Here is an 18348-nt window from a genome sequence, read left to right as displayed (position 1 = left end):
AGAGGGCAGTTTGAGTAACTCACAAAGTGTGATGTTCATGTGTAGAATTAATGGTTTACACATCTATGTCAGCTCAGTCTCTTTCATAATTCCCATTCTACATCCCCTAATTATAAATATTTATTCTCAATGTTAATATTGTTGTTGATAGTTTATCAACATGTGTGTGATTTTATAAATGTTTTATTCTCATTGACAACATTTCCTTTTCCTTTCCTTCTTCTAGTTCTCTTCCCATCTGCACAGAGGTTAAAAAGAAATCTAGATTCCGACATTCCTATTAATCCTGTGTTCCAGAGGTCACAGAAGGACGTGGAGCTGCTGTATGAGGTTTCTCTCTCTCTGTGTCTTTCTCCTATGCTCCTTTACTTGTTTTAAAGACATTATTGAATGCTAACTTAATTTGATTAGGAAGAAAACAAATTAAAGGGCTTGCCAGTCAAAGCTCTGCAATGCAAAGTCACATATCACAAAAGAATAACGTATTTTTTGACTGACTGGGTGAAAACGAACTGTATCATTTTATGAGTAAGAAATTCCTAACAGTAATTCTGTGCTATTTTTACTGTGATTTGCAACTTGATAGTAATAATTACCATGGGTACTGAAAAACAATATTTGAATAGCTGTAACAGATTACAATGTGGCACATTGTTCTGAATTAACATGATGCCCTGCAATAGCATGAATAGACTGTTCCAAATGAACTCGGTGCTGTACACTCTTCACCGGACTGCTGCTGTTCCTACTGCACATCGTGCTGTGTCAAATAATTTTGGAGCAGTATGATATTTTGCAGTACTAGAATAACAACTCTAGATATTTTAAAAAAAGTGTATTTATGAAAGGAAACCACATAGGTAGATGCCTCTGCGTGGATGAAGCAAACCAAGAGAGGTTATTTGTATTCATCACACAGCGTTTAAAACAAAGTAAAATCCCCATCAGCTAGAGTGTGGTGATGAGCCTAACTATAGAATAACAACGAGTTGCTTTAGCACACAGCTCATTTCCAAGGGAGTAACCAGACGATAAAAGCTCAAGGTGAATCAGATGATGATCGAATCAAACAGAAAGAAAAGCAAAGCAAAGCTGCATTATTCTGCTATGTACAAATACCTTAGCACTAAAAATTTACCCAGACCTACAGTATCTCAGTCTTCAGCACAGACTCGCAGGTCGCACCAAAGATACTTATAGAAAAGCAGAAATAGAATCATTCTAAACCCTCAAAAACTACACAGAAGTAAATGGATCATTCAACACCGGGCAGTGATTTGTAAAGGGTGATTTAATCTCTCATCTTTCTGTAAACAACAGAACTTGGACTTCACCACTTTATAGTGATTTAAACATGTGGTTTTAGGTCTGGAACGAGCTCCAGCTGAGAGCTCCCTGAATAAATGATCACCAATTTGGTCCAAAAGATGTTCGGTGCAGCTTAGGGTGGAGTATGCACAGAAGCAGCTAAATGAGGAGCTGCTCTCTTTCTCCCTGGGGCCCCAGATCAGACCCAGGGCACTTTACTCTGCAACCTTAAGAGAAGGGTATCAGACAGCATGTTCCACGCGACAACCGGACAGCAGTAGCACCCTGCTACGGAGGAGAAAGTGGCTACAGCCGTGAGGCCAATAGCACACTGATTTACAGATAGAGAGCTTTAGTCCGCTCGCTATCAGGAGGAGGCTCTTTGGAACTGAAGGTTGGGAGATATAGTTACCGTTTCCTCAATCACCATTAGAAGAACCCCTCTAGGAGGCAGCAAGTGGTATCAGTCCTTCCAGAATCAGTAGCTCCACACCTTGGAGAAATATCTAAAGATCTTTCATGATCTCATGAAAAATATCTCGGGGTGTAGAAGAATAGATATAATTACTTTGATAGTAAATTTACCTTGAACTTGAACTTTGAACTAGATATGTTAAAGTGAGCTAAACCTCACTAAAATACTTGCCTGAAAATTGCATTTCACACAGTTTTGGTGTGAATTGCTTATCTATGTTACATTTTGCCCTGTCCTCAAAGCGAATGTCACATCCAAATAAAAATCCCACAAAACTGAGACATCCTTGCTTTAAGAGAATTATAATTATGTTTTATCCCTTTAAGGGATGTCAGAAGCTGATCTCCACGATCGGGCTGGCAGCTGCCAACGTGCTGCAGGAATTATGGCCACACTATTAAAGAGCTCTCAGTACTAGGGTGCCATGGGGATGAGAGAAACAGTACAGTGGGGGAACTGTGATCAAAGGCAGGGGTCAAGCAAAAAAGGGGGAGGGTGACAGGACAGTGTGTGACACTGAAGGGAATGCTTGACAAGGACAGCAGCTTGACTGGCTGGAGCAGATCCTCCTCCTCCAGGGTGGAGTGGGTGAAGGCCACACCACCTCAGGAGGAAGGGCTAAGGAAAACATGGCAGATAAGCTCACTAACCATGTGATTCGACCACTGACCCCTCTGATTTGATCAGCAATACATCTCATTGCCACCTCTACTGATGCATCACAGGAAAGATGCTTTGGTAGCTGGTTGCAAGTGCTGCTTTAATACGTTATGTCTTTTCAGGCTCTTGAGATACGTAAGTCATCTGTTCCTCCCTCACCAGGAAACAATTGACATCTCAGGTTAAGATCTTTTATGGAGGGAAATGGACAGTCAATCAGCTGTCCTCTTCCCTCCATAGATGCTACCTGATCAGTCAAGTTCCTCCAGTGTTTTGTGTGGTTGCTCCAGATTCCAGCATCCGCAGTCTCTCTTGTGACTTTACATCCAATAACTCATGGTAGTTCTGTGACTGAGGCAATTTCACTCCGACATCAAAAAACAGGAATTCTGCAGATGCTGGAAATTCAAGCAACACACATCAAAGTTGCTGGTGAACGCAGCAGGCCAGGCAGCATCTCTAGGAAGAGGTACAGTCGACGTTTCAGGCTGAGACCCTTCGTCAGGACTAACTGAAGGAAGAATTAGTAAGAGAATTAGTAATTAGTAGTTAGTAGCGTTCACCAGCAACTTTGATGTGTGTTGCTTCCCTTGGAAATTATTGCATTTGTGATTATCTCTGGGCAAAATTAAAATTTCATGTTTAGTGCTTGAATAAAATGTACTGGAATGTGATCCAGTTTCAAGGCATGGCTGAATGAACTCTCTGGCAGAGTAGAAATCCACCTCAAATAAACTGGTAGATGTGCTGGTAGAAATAATTGAGCTTGCAGCGCCCTCTGCTGAAGCAATAGTGCAGGACTTCCACCTCTCTCACTGTCGCCTCCAGCAAATCATTAACAACCACTCCCACCTTGGGACGTGGAGACCTTCACTTCTCCTGAATTAAAGTCCATCAGATTGACCAACAGCTATAATTCAAACCATACTTTCCCCACTGCGATTGAGGTACTTTTCCCAACCATACCAAAATGCACTAAAGTATCCTGCAATTTTCAATTGATAAGGAAACACTTCCCATTCTTCATTATGGATTCAGAACGAAAGCTCATAGTTTTTGAATTATTTTTGTTTCTGTTTTAGATTTCTAGTTTTCATGGGTTTATTTTAATATTATTTGTTTGTAATATTGTCTGTTAACTAGAGAGCTCCTGGTGTTTTCAGTTGCTGAGTGTCAAGAAAGAGGATTGATACCATTAAATCTTAGTAACTAGGAAGGGGTGGCAGTAGAAGCTTTCACACAGAGATTTTTGAGGCTCTTGAACTTATTTCCAGAGCTAGTGGCTGAGGTGGGAACCGTTGAAGCTCCAAGGTTAGATTAAATACATAAGAGGAGGAAAAGTGATTGAGGGGAAATAGAACCAAGGTGGTAATTGTGATAGGAACAATTTATCAACACAAATACTATAGAGCAAACGTTGCATTTTTGTAATTTCTATGTTTTATTAACCTGTTCCATGATGTAAACCTTCATGACTTGGTCTCATGCAATAATTTGCTTGATAATTAGCTTCCTTGCTTGGCTCCTACTGAATAACAGAACCCATAATAATCCTCACCAGCAATTAGACCTCTCACAGTAAGCACTCTTCGATGACTGGATTCTACACTCCATCATTATGGTATTACTCAGTGTCTCGCAGTCACTGTCTCCAACAGTCATGAACAAGAACTATTGCCGTTCTGACAATGAAATTCTCGCAATGACCTTTTTTAACTGACTTTACCATTCCCAGAACATGGACCACTTCCAATAAACATGCTAAATAACTTGCTCTCTTGCATCTTGTGCCTCTGTACCTGATGGTAGCCAAAAGTAATGATAAAACCCTCTCAGAGCCTGGCAGTAATAATCTGTCATGTGGTTTTCATTATTGACCAGATTTCATGCCCCTTTGCTCCTCATTGATTAGAAATGAGGTTGTAATAATCTTGACCTAAGTAACGTGACAAAGGATAAGTAGACAGCAATAACAAATGTATCTTGGCCATCGATTCTAAATGAAATCTAAGCTTTAACTTTTACAATGATAACTACCGTTACTGAAATAATATAATTATTTGAAATCATAGCTGATTCTTTTGTTTTTATTCCTTGTGCCTTTCTAGGCATCATGCATCTAGAGGTTTGTTTATCTTTGGTGTGACCACTTCAATGACTTGCCCAAGAGAAGAGGGATATGCCTTTTGGCCTTGCTTATGTGGGTGTCAGTATGCACTCACGTGACCTGTGCCTGCTATTCTTTTAATGGCATTAAGTGGCATGGCAGCATAGTGGTTAGCACAAAATTTTACAGTACCAGTGACCCAGGTTCAATTCCCGCTGCGGTCTGTGAGGAATTTGTATGTCCTCCCCATGACCACATAGGTTTCCTTTGGGTTTTCCGGTTCCCCCAGGTCAATGGCGTCCCGGTTGTTAGGTTAATTGGTCATTGTAAATTGTTCATGATTATGCTAGGGTTAAATAGGTGGGCTGCTGCCCGCTACAGCATGAACGGCGGGAAGAGCCTATTCTGCGCAGTACATCAATTAATTAATAAATAAAATTGGAGGCGGTTGAAGGGGAGGTGGAGAGATATGTGACAATAGCAGTGATATGTATTGAAATGGAATAATTCAGGAGATTACTAACTTTAAAATATGCAGTGAGCTCAGTTTTTGGAATGATACCCAATACTGGATAATTTAAACTCAAACTCAAAATATAAAGCCATCAGGACAACTACCTCACCTTTCCAAACTATGGCACTATCTACAATGTGGTTTGCTCTTCAGCAGATAGAGATTTAAACAGGACTAGAATTCTTGTACTGTATTCTAATTTACTCCACTTAATCTTGCTTCTGATATAAGTTCAAATATTTAAGTTGCTTGATATCACACAGTGGTGATCAGGATGAAGCCTTGACTGATTGTTGTGCATACCCAGAATCTAATCCAAGAGCAGCCTAAATCAATTGTCATATATTTCCCATATTTTCTGAAGACAGAGAAAGAAGACTATTTGTCCATTGAATTGAGGCCACCTCTTACAGCAATCCTGTCACACTGAAATCTAATCTCTCTCCTACCACTCTGATTCTCCAATCACCCACTAGGGGTCAATTATAAGAGCCAATTGCCCTATCAGTCAGAAACAAGCCATCTATTCATTCTTCCTGAGATCAGCCAGCTAGGTACAGACCAAGGTTCTAATCTCACACACGAGAATTGTGACTGAACTTCTTAATATCTTAGAGTTTGAACAGCAAACCTGAACAAATACTTAAAGATTTGCAAGCTCATTTTATGATTGTTTGAACCTTCCAAGGAACTTGTTACCTGTGATTTTAATCATGTTTTTATATCTCTGTTACATTTCTAGTTTCTTCTGGGTGGGTGGAATATCGATGACAACCTTAAGTGTTCCCTGAAGGATGAGGAGCTTGCGTCAATGAGACCAGGGAAAAAGTTTAATGTTATCATTAATAACGTCATCCCCAAGAACATTACTGACATTCGAAGACTTATTTACAGACTCTCCAAATATAATGGGCAGCTCAAGCCTATGGACTTTGAAAGGATGCTGTTCACCTTGTTGTTCACAACTTATCAAACATCTAAATACCAAGGGCATCAACAGGACACCTGGGCAGAGGCACTAGTGGACATCTTTCAGGCTTTAAGACATGATTTAATGCTTTAATAACTTGGATTTCGAGGGCATTGGATGTGAAAATAGGCCCATTCAAACTCTAACTGTTGAATACTTAATTATCTTATAATTTGGTGGTTTTCAGTGATTCTGCTATAATTCGGTGATTTTTGGTGTTTCTCTAGTTTTCTGAACAGACATTAATCTTTCCATAGACCGTTGCAATACTTGAATTGCAAAACAGTCAGTTTCACAAAAAGTAGTGTAGACTTTAGCTCCCTGCAGGCTCTCTTCAAATTCCTCACCATCTGATTTGGAAATATATATGAATCCTTCATCTTCACTGGTTCTAAATTTTGGACATCCTATGCAAGAACTTTATGGGAGTACCTTCACTGGAAAGACTGCAGTGGTTCTAAAAGGCAGCTACCATCTTTTCAAAATGTAATGGGCCTAGGTCCAAAAATAAATAAATAATAACAAAAATCATAATCTATTCAAACCAAAATAAGAATCTTAATAGAGATTAAAACAAAACTATTTCTGGACAAAAGAGATAACAAACTTTCATTGAAACAGTTACCTTGTTGCTCCTCTTTATTGAAGTAGCAACACAGAGCTTGAAAATAATTCATTAAAGGTAAATGAGCCTAAGCTTCATTTATTTTAATATATTATAGGAAACTATGTAGAGTGCAATATTGATTCTTTATTCTGATTTGTATATCAATTAAATAATTCATTCTAACTACTGGATCTTGTCCTGGGCAACTCAGTACAGTTCCATATAATACTTTCCCTTCTGAACATTGTGTTCAAATCCAAGGCAAATTAATGAAATGAAGGTCTCCTTCTCTGCAGGCTATGGGAGTCCTAAGGAAGAGTATGTGAGTTCCCTTTATAAGGCAATCGATAATCTGGCAACAAATTACGGTTATTACTGATCAATTACTCCCCTGAGGGTAGAATTTAGTGGTGGGACCTTTATTCTGCAATTGGCTATGTTATATCTAAATTGATACAGAAAGCCTGTAAGGATTTAAATTTCTAAGAAGATATAAAAATCTTGTAAAGCAAGCTGATGATGAAGTGAGATTAGTCAGTTTTTTTTTCAATGAAACAGGCATTCTAATTTTTGTATATGGTCTGCATTTAACAATTACTTGCACACAGTTAACCAGAAAAAAAGCATAACCTCATTGCAGATTTAAAAGTATAAATTGCTTAATTAATTAAAATGCAACATAAAAATATGAAGTTGTTGTGTTCGGGTAAGCACCTTGAATTTGTTTCCTCGATGTTGTTAGGTGAGGGGTAATTTTCTGGGCATTAGAGTCAATGTGCAGAAAATGTGACATCGCGCTATGTGGGTGGTTATTCTTATTTGCTGAGGTGTGTTTAAAATAGTAATAACCATTTTCTATTGGAAACGAAAATACTCATTAAGACCATTATTAGTCGGATGAATCTAAGTAAGCATACCCCTTGTGGATACAAATTTTCACAGACTAGCATAACTGAGGAAACTTAGAAAAGGATAATAATATGGAATTTTCTTCCATTATGATGGGTCTACTCTTTTGGGAGTTGGAGCAAGTAAAATGGGATATTAAGGAGTATCAATTAAAAGGGATCTCTAGATACAGTTAATGTCATTACCTAAGCCAGGCTGAAAACTGAATCATACAAACAGACTCATTTTAACAGCATTACACATAACAGAAATAACATGTATGTAAATGCAGAGTGAAATAAATTACCTGCCACATGAAAAATTGTCAGTACATTGCTTTGCATAACATCTGTCAGTATTATATGCAAGTCCCTTTCTTAATCAATGTGGTTAAAAATAAGAGGAAGAAAGATAAAAATGCTGTTTTAAAAGATATATTTATTGTCTTAGTTGAAGAAATAATATATGTTCCTAGTATGCTTTCTTCATCTATATAAAAATTCAGAGGTCACCTTCTGTGCTCTGTTATCATTGAAATATCATTTGTGGAATAGGAGAGTAATTTATCGTTCCATTGAAAATTCTTAATTTTTTGTTAAGAATCAGGAATTAATGGAAATCCTGTTAACAGAAACATAATTATTCCAAATGTTTTAATAGTCAAAGTGCAGATCTAACTGCTAAAGAGCAAATCATTCTAATATGTTGAAATGTTTTTATTATATTCGACTGCAGATCTGAGTTCTACTTTTCTATCTGGAAAGTTCCCCATTCACTGGTGTTAGGATCTGTTATTGGCCACAGGTGATCCATTCATATGTTTGTGAATGATGTACATTAGTAGGTCAAAGAAACCTTGAGGTTGTCTAAAAATTTGCTTCAAGAATGTTCTCTCACAACCATCTTTCTTTGGAAGCTACAGTATTTGGCTTCTTGACTTCGTTGAATATACTTTAGATTTCTAGTTTGGAGAAATTGGCATTTTGTAGTCTTGTGACCTCTCTCAGATCTCGGCCATGGCCTATTGCTTAAGCTGCGGATGTTTCTATGTTCAAACTTTTTAGACATTAGAAGCTAACTTTTAAGTTCTCAGCAATGTCATCTTCTAAATGTTGCCTCTGCTGAGGCTCATTTTCACATTTGTTAGGGTCATTGGTTTATTATTGTCACATGTACCGAAGTACAGTGAAAAGTTTTGTTTGCATGCCATCTAGATAGATCATTCCACGCATAAGTACATCAGACTAGTACAAAAGGAAAACAATCACACAATGCAGAATAGTGTTTACTAACATATGAAACTATGATGACCCTATCTTTGCATGGATTTGGTGGGGGAGAGCTCCTTACAACAAATAGTGAGCAGTGGATACTTGATATTAAAATAAATACATAAAGGATTATAATAACAGCTTATGCATTTATGGCTTCTTTCTTTATTAAGAGATGAAATGTTAAATTACTTTAAAATTCTGTTCAATAGATGTCAAACTGAGGTTGATATGATGGATGCAAAGCTTTTCTTCTCCCATATATTAATAAATATTAATGGCTAACTCATCGCAATTAGTTTAATTAGAAAGATTCTCAATTCTGGTCCATAGTTGTTTGTCATCCATATCAACGATCTGCATGATAGTGTGGTAAACTGGATCAGCAAGTTTGCAGATGACACCGAGACTGGGGACATAGTGGACTGTGAGGAAGGCTACCAAAACTTACAGTGGGATCTGGACCAGCAGGAAAATTGGGCTGAAAAATTGCATTGGGATTTAATGCAGCCAAGTGTGAGGTGTAGCGCTTTGCAAGGGCAAAGCATGGTAGAACATACAAAGTGAATGGTAGGGCATTGAGAACTGTGGTAGAACAAATGGATCTACTGAAAATATAGATCCAATAATTCCTTGGAAGGGGTGTAACAGGTGGATAGGGTTGTAGAGAAAACTTTTGCATTGGACTTCCAAAGTACCAAATTGACCAAAGTAATGAGTACAGGAGTTACACAGAATACAGAACATAGAAATCTATAGCACATTACAGGCCCTTCGGCCCACAGTGTTGTGCTGATCATGTAACCTACTCTAGAAATAGCCCTAGAATTTCTCTGCCCCGTAGCCCTCTATTTTTCTAAGTTCCATGCACCTATCTAAGAGTCTCTTAAAAGACACTATTGTATCCGCTTCTCCCACCATCGCTGGCAGTGCATTCCATGCACCCACACTCTCTGTGAAAAACTTACATCTGACATCGCCCTTGTACCTACTTTCAAGCACCTTAAAACTATGCCCCCTTCTGTTAGCTATTTCAGCCCTGGGTAAAAGCCTCTGGCTATCCACGCGATCAATGAATGGCTCTCATCCTCCGTTACTCCAAGGAGAAAAGGCCAAGTTCACTCAACCTGTTCCCATAAGGCATGCTCTCCAATCCAGGCAACAGCCTTGAAAATTATCTTCCATATTCCACTTACCTGCTGCTCTCCTAATCCATCCAAGTCCTTCTGCAGACTACCTGCTTCCTCAACATTGCCTGCCCCTCCACCTATCTTTGTATCATTCGCAAACTTAGCCAGAAAGCCACCAATTCCATTATCCAGATCATTCGCAGATAATGTGAAAAGAAGCGGTCCCAACACCAGTCCCTGCAGAACACCACTAGTCACCAGCAGCCAACAAGAAAAGACCCTCTTTATTTCCAATCTTTGCCTCCTGCTGGTCTGTCAGGCTTCTGTCCAAGCTAGTATCTTTCCTGTAATATCATGAACTCTTAAATTGTTTAGCAGCCTCACGTGCAGCGCCTTGTCAAAAGCCTTCAGAAAATCCAAGTAAACAACATCCACTGACTCTGCTTTCTCTATCCTGCCTGTTATATTCTCAAGGAAAACCATAATGACGTTGGCCTATTTTATAACGTGCCTCCAAGTGCACTGAAAGCTCATCTTTAATAATGGAGTCTAACATCCTGCCAACCACTGAGGTCAGGCTAACTGGCCAAAATTTTCCTGTCTTGGCTCCCTCACTTCTTATAGTATAGAGTGGCACCTGGAATTTTCCAGTCCTCTGCAACCACTCCAGAATCTCGGAATTCTTGAAAGATCGCTACTAATGCCTTCAAAATCTCTTCAGCTACCTATTTCAAAAGTATGGTATGCAACCCATCTTGTCCAGGTGACTGATTTACCTCCAGATCTTTCAGCTTCTCTATCATCTTCCCCTTAGTAATAGTGACTGCACTCACTTACGCCACCTGACACTCTTGAATTTCTGCAGATGCCTTCCACACTGAAGACTGAAACAAAATACTTATTCAGTCTGTCTGCCACTTCTTTGTATACTCCTCTCCAGAATTATTTTCCAGTGGAATTCATTGCCACAGATGGCTGTAGAGGCCAAGTCACTGGGTATATTTAAAGCGAAAGTTGATAGATTTTTGATTAGTAAAGGCATCAATGCTTATGGGGAGAAGTTAGGAGAATGGGGTTGACAGGGATAATAAATCAGCCATTTTGCAATGGCAGAGTACACTCGATTGGGCAAATTGGCCTAATTCCACTCCTATGTCTCATGGTATTATGGTCTTATGGTCCCTTAAACACCTTCTGCTTCAGCTGTGGCAGTGCCTTTCCCACATTGGCCTTATCAGTCACCTATGAACTGAGATAATTAGAATTATTGCAAGTCATCTAAAATAGTGAGCAGTAAAGATGTCAGGAAAGACAGGCAGGTGATGGAAAAATTTGTAGCCATTGGGATGAGTGGCAGTGCAATAAAGTTGCAGCGAAATCAAAGCAAAAAGTATCAAATACTGGTCTTAAGGTGTTGTACTTAAAAGCACGCAGCATAAGGAATAAGGTGGATGATCTTGTCGTACAGCTACAGATTGGCAGGTATGATATTGTGGCCATCACTGAGACCTGGCTAAAGGATGCATGTCTCTGGGAGCTGAATGTCCAAGGATACACGCTGTAGCGGAAGGATAGGAAGGTAGGCAGAGGGGGAGGCGTGACCTTATTGGTAAGAAATGATATTAAATCATTAGAAAGAGGTGATATAAGATCGGAAGGTGCAGGATCATTATGGGTTGAGCTAATAAATAGCAGGGGAAAAGGACCCTGATGGCAGTTATTTATAGGCCTCCAAACAGCTGCAGGGATGTGGACTACAAATTACAGCTGGAAATAGAAAAGGCTTGTCAGAAGGGCAGTGTTATGATAATTGTGGGGGATTTTAACACGCGAGTGGATCGGGAAAATCAGGTCGGCACTGGATCTCAAGAGAGAGAATTTGTAGAATGTCTGCGAGATGGCTTTTTAGAACAGCTTGTTGTTGAGCCCACTAGGGGATCGACTGTACTGGATTGGGTATTGTCTAATGAACCAGAGGTGGTTAGAGATATTGAGGTGAAGGAACCCTTAGGAGGCAGTGATCATAACATGATTGAGTTCACTGTGAAATTAGAAAAGGAGAAGCCGAAATCTGATGTGTCGGTATTTCAGTGGAGTAAAGGAAATTACAGTGGCATGAGAGAGGAACTGGCCAAAGTTGACTGGAAAGGGACATTGGCGGGAAAGACAGCAGAGCAGCAGTGGCTGGAGTTTATGCGAGAAATGAGGAAGGTGCAAGATAGGTATATTCCAAAAAAGAAGAAATTTTTGAGTGGAAAAAGGATGCAACCGTGGTTGACAAGAAAGTCAAAGCCAAAGTTAAAGCAAAGGAGAGGGCATACAAGGAAGCAAAAATTAGTGGGAAGACAGAGGATTGGGTAGTTTTTAAAACCTTACAAAAGGAAACCAAGAAGGTCATTAAGAGGGAAAAGATTAACTATGAAAGGAAGCTAGCAAATAATATCAAAAAGGATACTAAAAGCTTTTTCAAGTATATAAAGAGTAAAAGACAGGTGAGAGTAGATATAGGACCAATAGAAAATGATGCTGGAGAAATTGTAATGGGAGATAAGGAGATGGCAGAGGAACTGAACGAGTATTTTGCATCAGTCTTCACTGAGGAAGACATCAGCAGTATACCGGACACTCAAGGGTGGCAGGGAAGAGGAGTGTGCGCAGTCACAATTACGACAGAGAAAGTACTCAGGAAGCTGAATAGGCTAAAGGTAGATAAATCTCCTGGACCAGATGGAATGCACTCGCGTGTTCTGAAGGAAGTAGCTGTGGAGATTGCGGCGGCATTAGCGATGATCTTTCAAAAGTCGATAGATCCTGGCATGGTTCCGGAGGACTGGAAGATTGCAAATATCACTCCGCTATTTAAGAAGGGGGCAAGGAAGCAAAAAGGAAATTATAGACCTGTTAGCTTGACATCGGTGGTTGGGAAGTTGTTGGAGTCGATTGTCAAGGATGAAGTTACAGAGTACCTGGAGGCATATGACAAGATAGGCAGAACTCAGCACAGATTCCTCAAACGAAAATCCTGCCTGACAAACCTATTACAATTTTTTGAGGAAATTACCAGTAGGCTAGACAAGGGAGATGCAGTGGATGCTGTATATTTGGATTTTCAGAAGGCCTTTGACAAGGTGCCACACATGAGGCTACTTAACAAGAGCCCATGGAATTACGGGAAAGTTACATACGTGGATAGAGCGTTGGCTGATTGGCAGGAAACAGAGAGTGGGAATAAAGGGATCCTATTCTGGTTGGCTGCCGGTTATCAGTGGTGTTCCACGGGGGTCAGTGTTGGGGCCGCTTCTTTTTACATTGTACACCAACGATTTGGATTATGGAATAGATGGCTTTGTGGCTAAGATTGCTGACGATACGAGGATAGGTGGAGGGGCCGGTAGTGCTGAGGAAACGGAGAGTCTGCAGAGAGACTTGGATAGATTGGAAGAATGGGCAGAGAAGTGGCAAATGAAGTACAATGTTGGAAAGTGTATGGTTATGCACTTTGGCAGAAAAAATAAACGGGCAGACTATTATTTAAATGGGGAAAGAATTCAAAGTTCTGAGATGCAACGGGACTTGGGAGCCCTCGTGCAGGATACCTTTATGGTTAACCTCCAGGTTGAGTCGGTGGTGAAGAAGGCGAATGCAATGTTGGCATTCATTTCTAGAGAAATAGAGTAGAGGAGCAGGGATGTGATGTTGAGGCTCTATAAGGCATTGGTAAGACCTCACTTGGAGTACTGTGGGCAGTTTTGGTCTCCTTATTTAAGAAAGGATGTGCTGACGTTGGAGAGGGTACAGAGAAGATTCACTAGAATGATTCCCGGAATGAGAGGGTTAACATATGAGGAACGTTTGTCCGCTCTTGGACTGTATTCCTTTGAGTTTAGAAGAATGAGGGGAGACCTCATAGAAACATTTTGAATGTTGAAAGGCATGGACAGAGTGGATGTGGCAAAGTTGTTTCCCAAGATGGGGGAGTCTAGAACGAGAGGGCATGACTTAAGGATTGAAGGGCGCCCATTCAGAACAGAAATGCGAAGAAATTTTTTTAGTCAGAGGGTGGTGAATCTATGGAATTTGTTGCCACGGGCAGCAGTGGAGGCCAAGTCATTGGGTGTATTTAAGGCAGAGATTGATAGGTATCTGAGTAGCCAGGGCATCAAAGGTTATGGTGAGAAGGCGGGGGAGTGGGACTAGATGGGAGAATGGATCAGCTCATGATAAAATGGTGGAGCAGCCTCGATGGGCCGAATGGCCGACTTCTGCTCCTTTGTCTTATGGTCTTATGATCATCCTCAATCCTGAGGAGCTGCTGAGGAAGAAGCAGCAACAGCAATCATTGTGCGTTTAAAGTGTTAACGGAATGGACCTGAAAACTAGTTCAATTCAAAGCTAATGGCTGATGTATGAACTTGTTTACAGTAAACCACAAGGCATAGGAGTAGAATCAGGCCATTCGGCCCATTGAGTGTGCTTTGCCATTCCATCATGGTTGATTTATTATTCCTCTCAACCCCAATCTTCTGCCACACCCCCGTGACCTCTGACGCACTGACACAAGAACCTATCAAACTCCATTTTAAACACCTGCACAGCCATTTGTGGCAATGGTCAACTAGACCACCGACTATAACACAACTTTGTGTAGTTTATTGTTGAAGGTAACTTAAAGAATGCATGGAGATGCCTGAGCATAATCACGATAAAATGTGCCTGAAACAGACCAAGCTCTCTCATTGAAAGAAATTACTAGGTGGACAGGCAAAACGATTTCCGAGAGTATACTCAAAGCCTTTACAGAGCTACAATAGATTGGGCGTCATAAGCTGTTATGGGAGTGGACAATAAATGTTGATCTTCAGCACCTTTGATATGGTTTGTTCAGAATCAGTACTAAGAACAATGGAAGTGGCACGGAAGCACATGGAATTCCAGCAAAAAATCAGTTTTATTCTGGAACCCAGGATAACTAATAAGGTTATCAAACCCAAAGACTAATTTACTGTGGTTTGTACATCTCTTTAATGTTGGAAATACATGTTTTTAATTGCTCTGGTGTGTCAAATTAAAGATGTCCACCCAGTCCATCCGCACATCTCCTCCTCTTCCCCTTTACCTGGCTGGCTTGGGCTCACGACACCAAAGCCATGCACATCTCTTGCTGGAATACATGGGATAATCCTTTTTTCAGTGCAGCTCAAGACCATTCCTGATCACTTTTTCTTGTACATCGATGATGGCATTGGCGCTGCCTCCTGCAGTTATCAAGAATGAAAGATTTCATCACTAGCTACCACTTTCAACCCCAGTTCTCCTTCACATAGTCCTTGTCTGACTCCCCCTCCCTTCCTTTTATCAACTTTGTCATATCCACCACACTGAATAGGTTATTAACAAATTTGCAATTCAAGCCCACGGACACCTGTAACAATTCTGCAGTTGTACAGGGCCCTGGTGAGACCACTCCTGGAGTATTGTGTGCAGTTTTGGTCTCCAAATTTGAGGAAGGACATTCTTGCTGTTGAGGGAGTGCAGCATAGGTTCACGAGGTTAATTCCCGGGATGGCGGGACTGTCATATGTTGAAAGATTGGAGCGACTGGGCTTGTATACACTGGAATTTAGAAGGATGAGAGGGGATCTGATTGAAACAAAAGATTATTAAGGGATTGGACACGCTAGAGGCAGGAAACATATTCCTGATGTTGAGGGAGTCCAGAACCAGAGGCCACAGTTTAAGAATAAAGGGTAGGCCATTTAGAACGGAGTTGAGGAAAAACTTTTTTACCCAGAGAGTTGTGGATCTGTGGAATGCTCTGCCTCAGAAGGCAGTGGAGGCCAATTCTCTGGATGCTTTCAAGAAAGAGTTAGATAGAGCTCTTAAAGATAGCGGAGTGAAGGGATATGGGGAGAAGGCAGGAAAGGTGAACTGATTGTAGATGATCAGCCATGATCACAGTGAAGGGCGGTGCTGGCCTGAAGGGCCAAATGGCCTACTCCTGCACTTATTGACTATTGTCTATAATAGAACATAGAAACATAGAATAGTACAGTGCAGTACAGGCCCTTCGGCCCACAATGTTGTGCCGACACTCAAACCCTGCCTCCCATATAAGCCCTCACCTTAAATTCCTCCATATACCTGTCTAGTAGTCTCTTAAACTTCACTAGTGTATCTGCCTCCACCACTGACTCAGGCAGTGCATTCTATGCACCAACCACTCTCTGAGTAAAAAACCTTCGTCTAATATCCCCCTTGAACTTCCTACCCCTTACCTTAAAGCCATGTCCTCTTGTATTGAGCAGTGGTGCCCTGGGGAAGAGGTGCTAGCTATCCACTCTATCTATTCCTCTTATTATCTTGTACACCTCTATCATATCTCCTCTCCTCCTCCTTGTCTCCAAAGAGTAAAGCCTAGCTCCCTTAATCTCTGATCATAATGCATACTTTCTAAACCAGGTAGCATCCTGGTAAATCTCCTCTGTACCCTTTCCAAAGCTTCCACATCCTTCCTATAGTGAGGTGACCAGAACTGGACACAGTACTCCAAGTGTGGCCTAACCAGAGTTTTATAGAGCTGCATCATTACATCGCAACTCTTAAACTCTATCCTTCGACTTATGAAAGCTAAAACCCCATAAGCTTTCTTAACTACCCTATCCACCTGTGAGGCAACTTTCAGGGCTCTGTGGACATGTACCCCGAGATCCCTCTGCTCCTCCACACTACCAACTATCTCTAAGAATCTTTTCCAACAGCTTTCCCACCACAGACATAAGGCTCACTAGTCTATAATTACCCGGACTATCCCTACTACCTTTTTTGAACGACAACATTCGCCTCCCTCCAATCCTCCGGTACCATTCCCGTGGACAACGAGGACAAAAAGATCCTAGCCAGAGGTTTAGCAATCTCTTCTCTCGCCTCGTGGAGCAGCCTGGGGAATATTCCGTCAGGCCCCTGGGACTTATCTGTCCTAATGGATTTTAACAACTCCAACACCTCCTCTCCCTTAATATCAACATGCTCCAGAACATCAACCTCACTCATATTGTCCTCACCATCATCAAGTTCCCGCTCATTGGTGAACACCGAAGAGAAGTATTCATTGAGGACCTCGCTCACTTCCGCAGCCTCCAGGCACATCTTCCTACCTTTATCGCTAATCGGTCCTACCTTCACTCCTGTCATCCTTTTTTTCTTCACATAATTGAAGAATGCCTTGGGGTTTTCCTTTACCCTACTCGCCAAGGCCTTCTCATGCCCCCTTCTTGATCTTCTCAGCCCCTTCTTAAGCTCCTTTCTTGCTTCGCTATATTCCTCAATAGACCCATCTGATCCTTGCTTCCTAAACCTCATGTATGCTGCCTTCTTCCACCTGACTAGATTTTCCACCTCACTTGTCACCCATGGTTCCTTCACCCTACCATTCTTTATCTTTCTCACCAGGACAAATTTATCCCTAACGTCCCACAAGAGATCTCTAAACATCGACCACATGTCCATAGTACATTTTCCTGCAAAAACATCATCCCAATTCGTACCCGCAAGTTCTAGCCTTATAGCCTCATAATTTGCCTTTCCCCAATTAAAAATTTTCCTGTCCTCTCTGATTCTATCCTTTTCCATGATAATGCTAAAGGCCAGGGAACAGTGGTCACTGTCCCCCAGATGCTCACCCAATGAGAGATCTGTGACCTGACCCGATTCATTACCTAGTACTAGATCTAGTATGGCATTCCCATGTTATGAACATAATTTTGTTCATAACTTGCCCCAAGCCAGCTCTTTTACGGACACCATTGTATTCCCACATTTTGTGTTGGCTCTGATGATGATGCTGTACGCACTTCTTAGATATCTTCCATAACTGTGATTTTCTCTCATCCCCTCCCTCACACGTAACTGTTCCATTCCCACACTTCTGATCGCACCCCTTCTCTTCCTAACCAGATCAGGAACAGGGTTCCTTTTCCATAAGCATTGGCATGCAAGGTAAACAGCAGATCCCGATCTTCCCATTCTTCCATGGAACCATCAGATATTATGTGTGAGCAGGCATCAGCACACCCAGATTTCTATTTCACCACAGTTTCAAGGAAAGTAGAATCAGAACTGATGAAGTGAAGAAACAGAAAGAGCTTACAGAATGTATTTTTGCTTCAGCAGACTCATCTTTTGATACCTGTCAGACAACTCAAGTCAAGCACGCGGTATTGGGAGATGTTGATATTTGAAGTTAATGAGCACTGTCGTAATGACAGAAATTGCTGCATGTTGCAGATTATATTCTTCTGAACCCACAGTCCTCTGGCACGCTGCTCAATAGGCTCCAGTCTCAGCATGTACTCACTAAAAAATTGATACAAAGATTGGAGGTGTAGTAGACAGTGAGGAAGGTTTTCAGAGCCTGCAGAG

The 18348-nt window shown here is 41.0% G+C and overlaps 1 protein-coding gene across 2 annotated transcripts in view; it reads left to right on the top strand.

Moving 5' to 3' along the window:
* The window catches only part of LOC140203343 (protein FAM180A-like), a 43005-nt gene extending 35006 nt beyond the window's left edge, over window positions 1–7999 (top strand). For both annotated transcript variants that reach the window (XM_072269375.1, XM_072269374.1), the window contains exons 3-4: window positions 227–330; window positions 5807–7999. In XM_072269375.1, coding sequence (XP_072125476.1) covers window positions 227–330; window positions 5807–6127 — 425 coding nt within the window. In that variant the 3' untranslated portion in view covers window positions 6128–7999. The remainder of the gene's footprint in view (window positions 1–226; window positions 331–5806) is intronic.
* Window positions 8000–18348: the final 10349 nt, after the last annotated feature.

This window comes from Mobula birostris, chromosome 9, assembly GCF_030028105.1.
Source record: "Mobula birostris isolate sMobBir1 chromosome 9, sMobBir1.hap1, whole genome shotgun sequence".
Taxonomy (NCBI): Eukaryota; Metazoa; Chordata; class Chondrichthyes; order Myliobatiformes; family Myliobatidae; genus Mobula; species Mobula birostris.
This window is presented reverse-complemented; position numbering and strand designations above follow the sequence as displayed.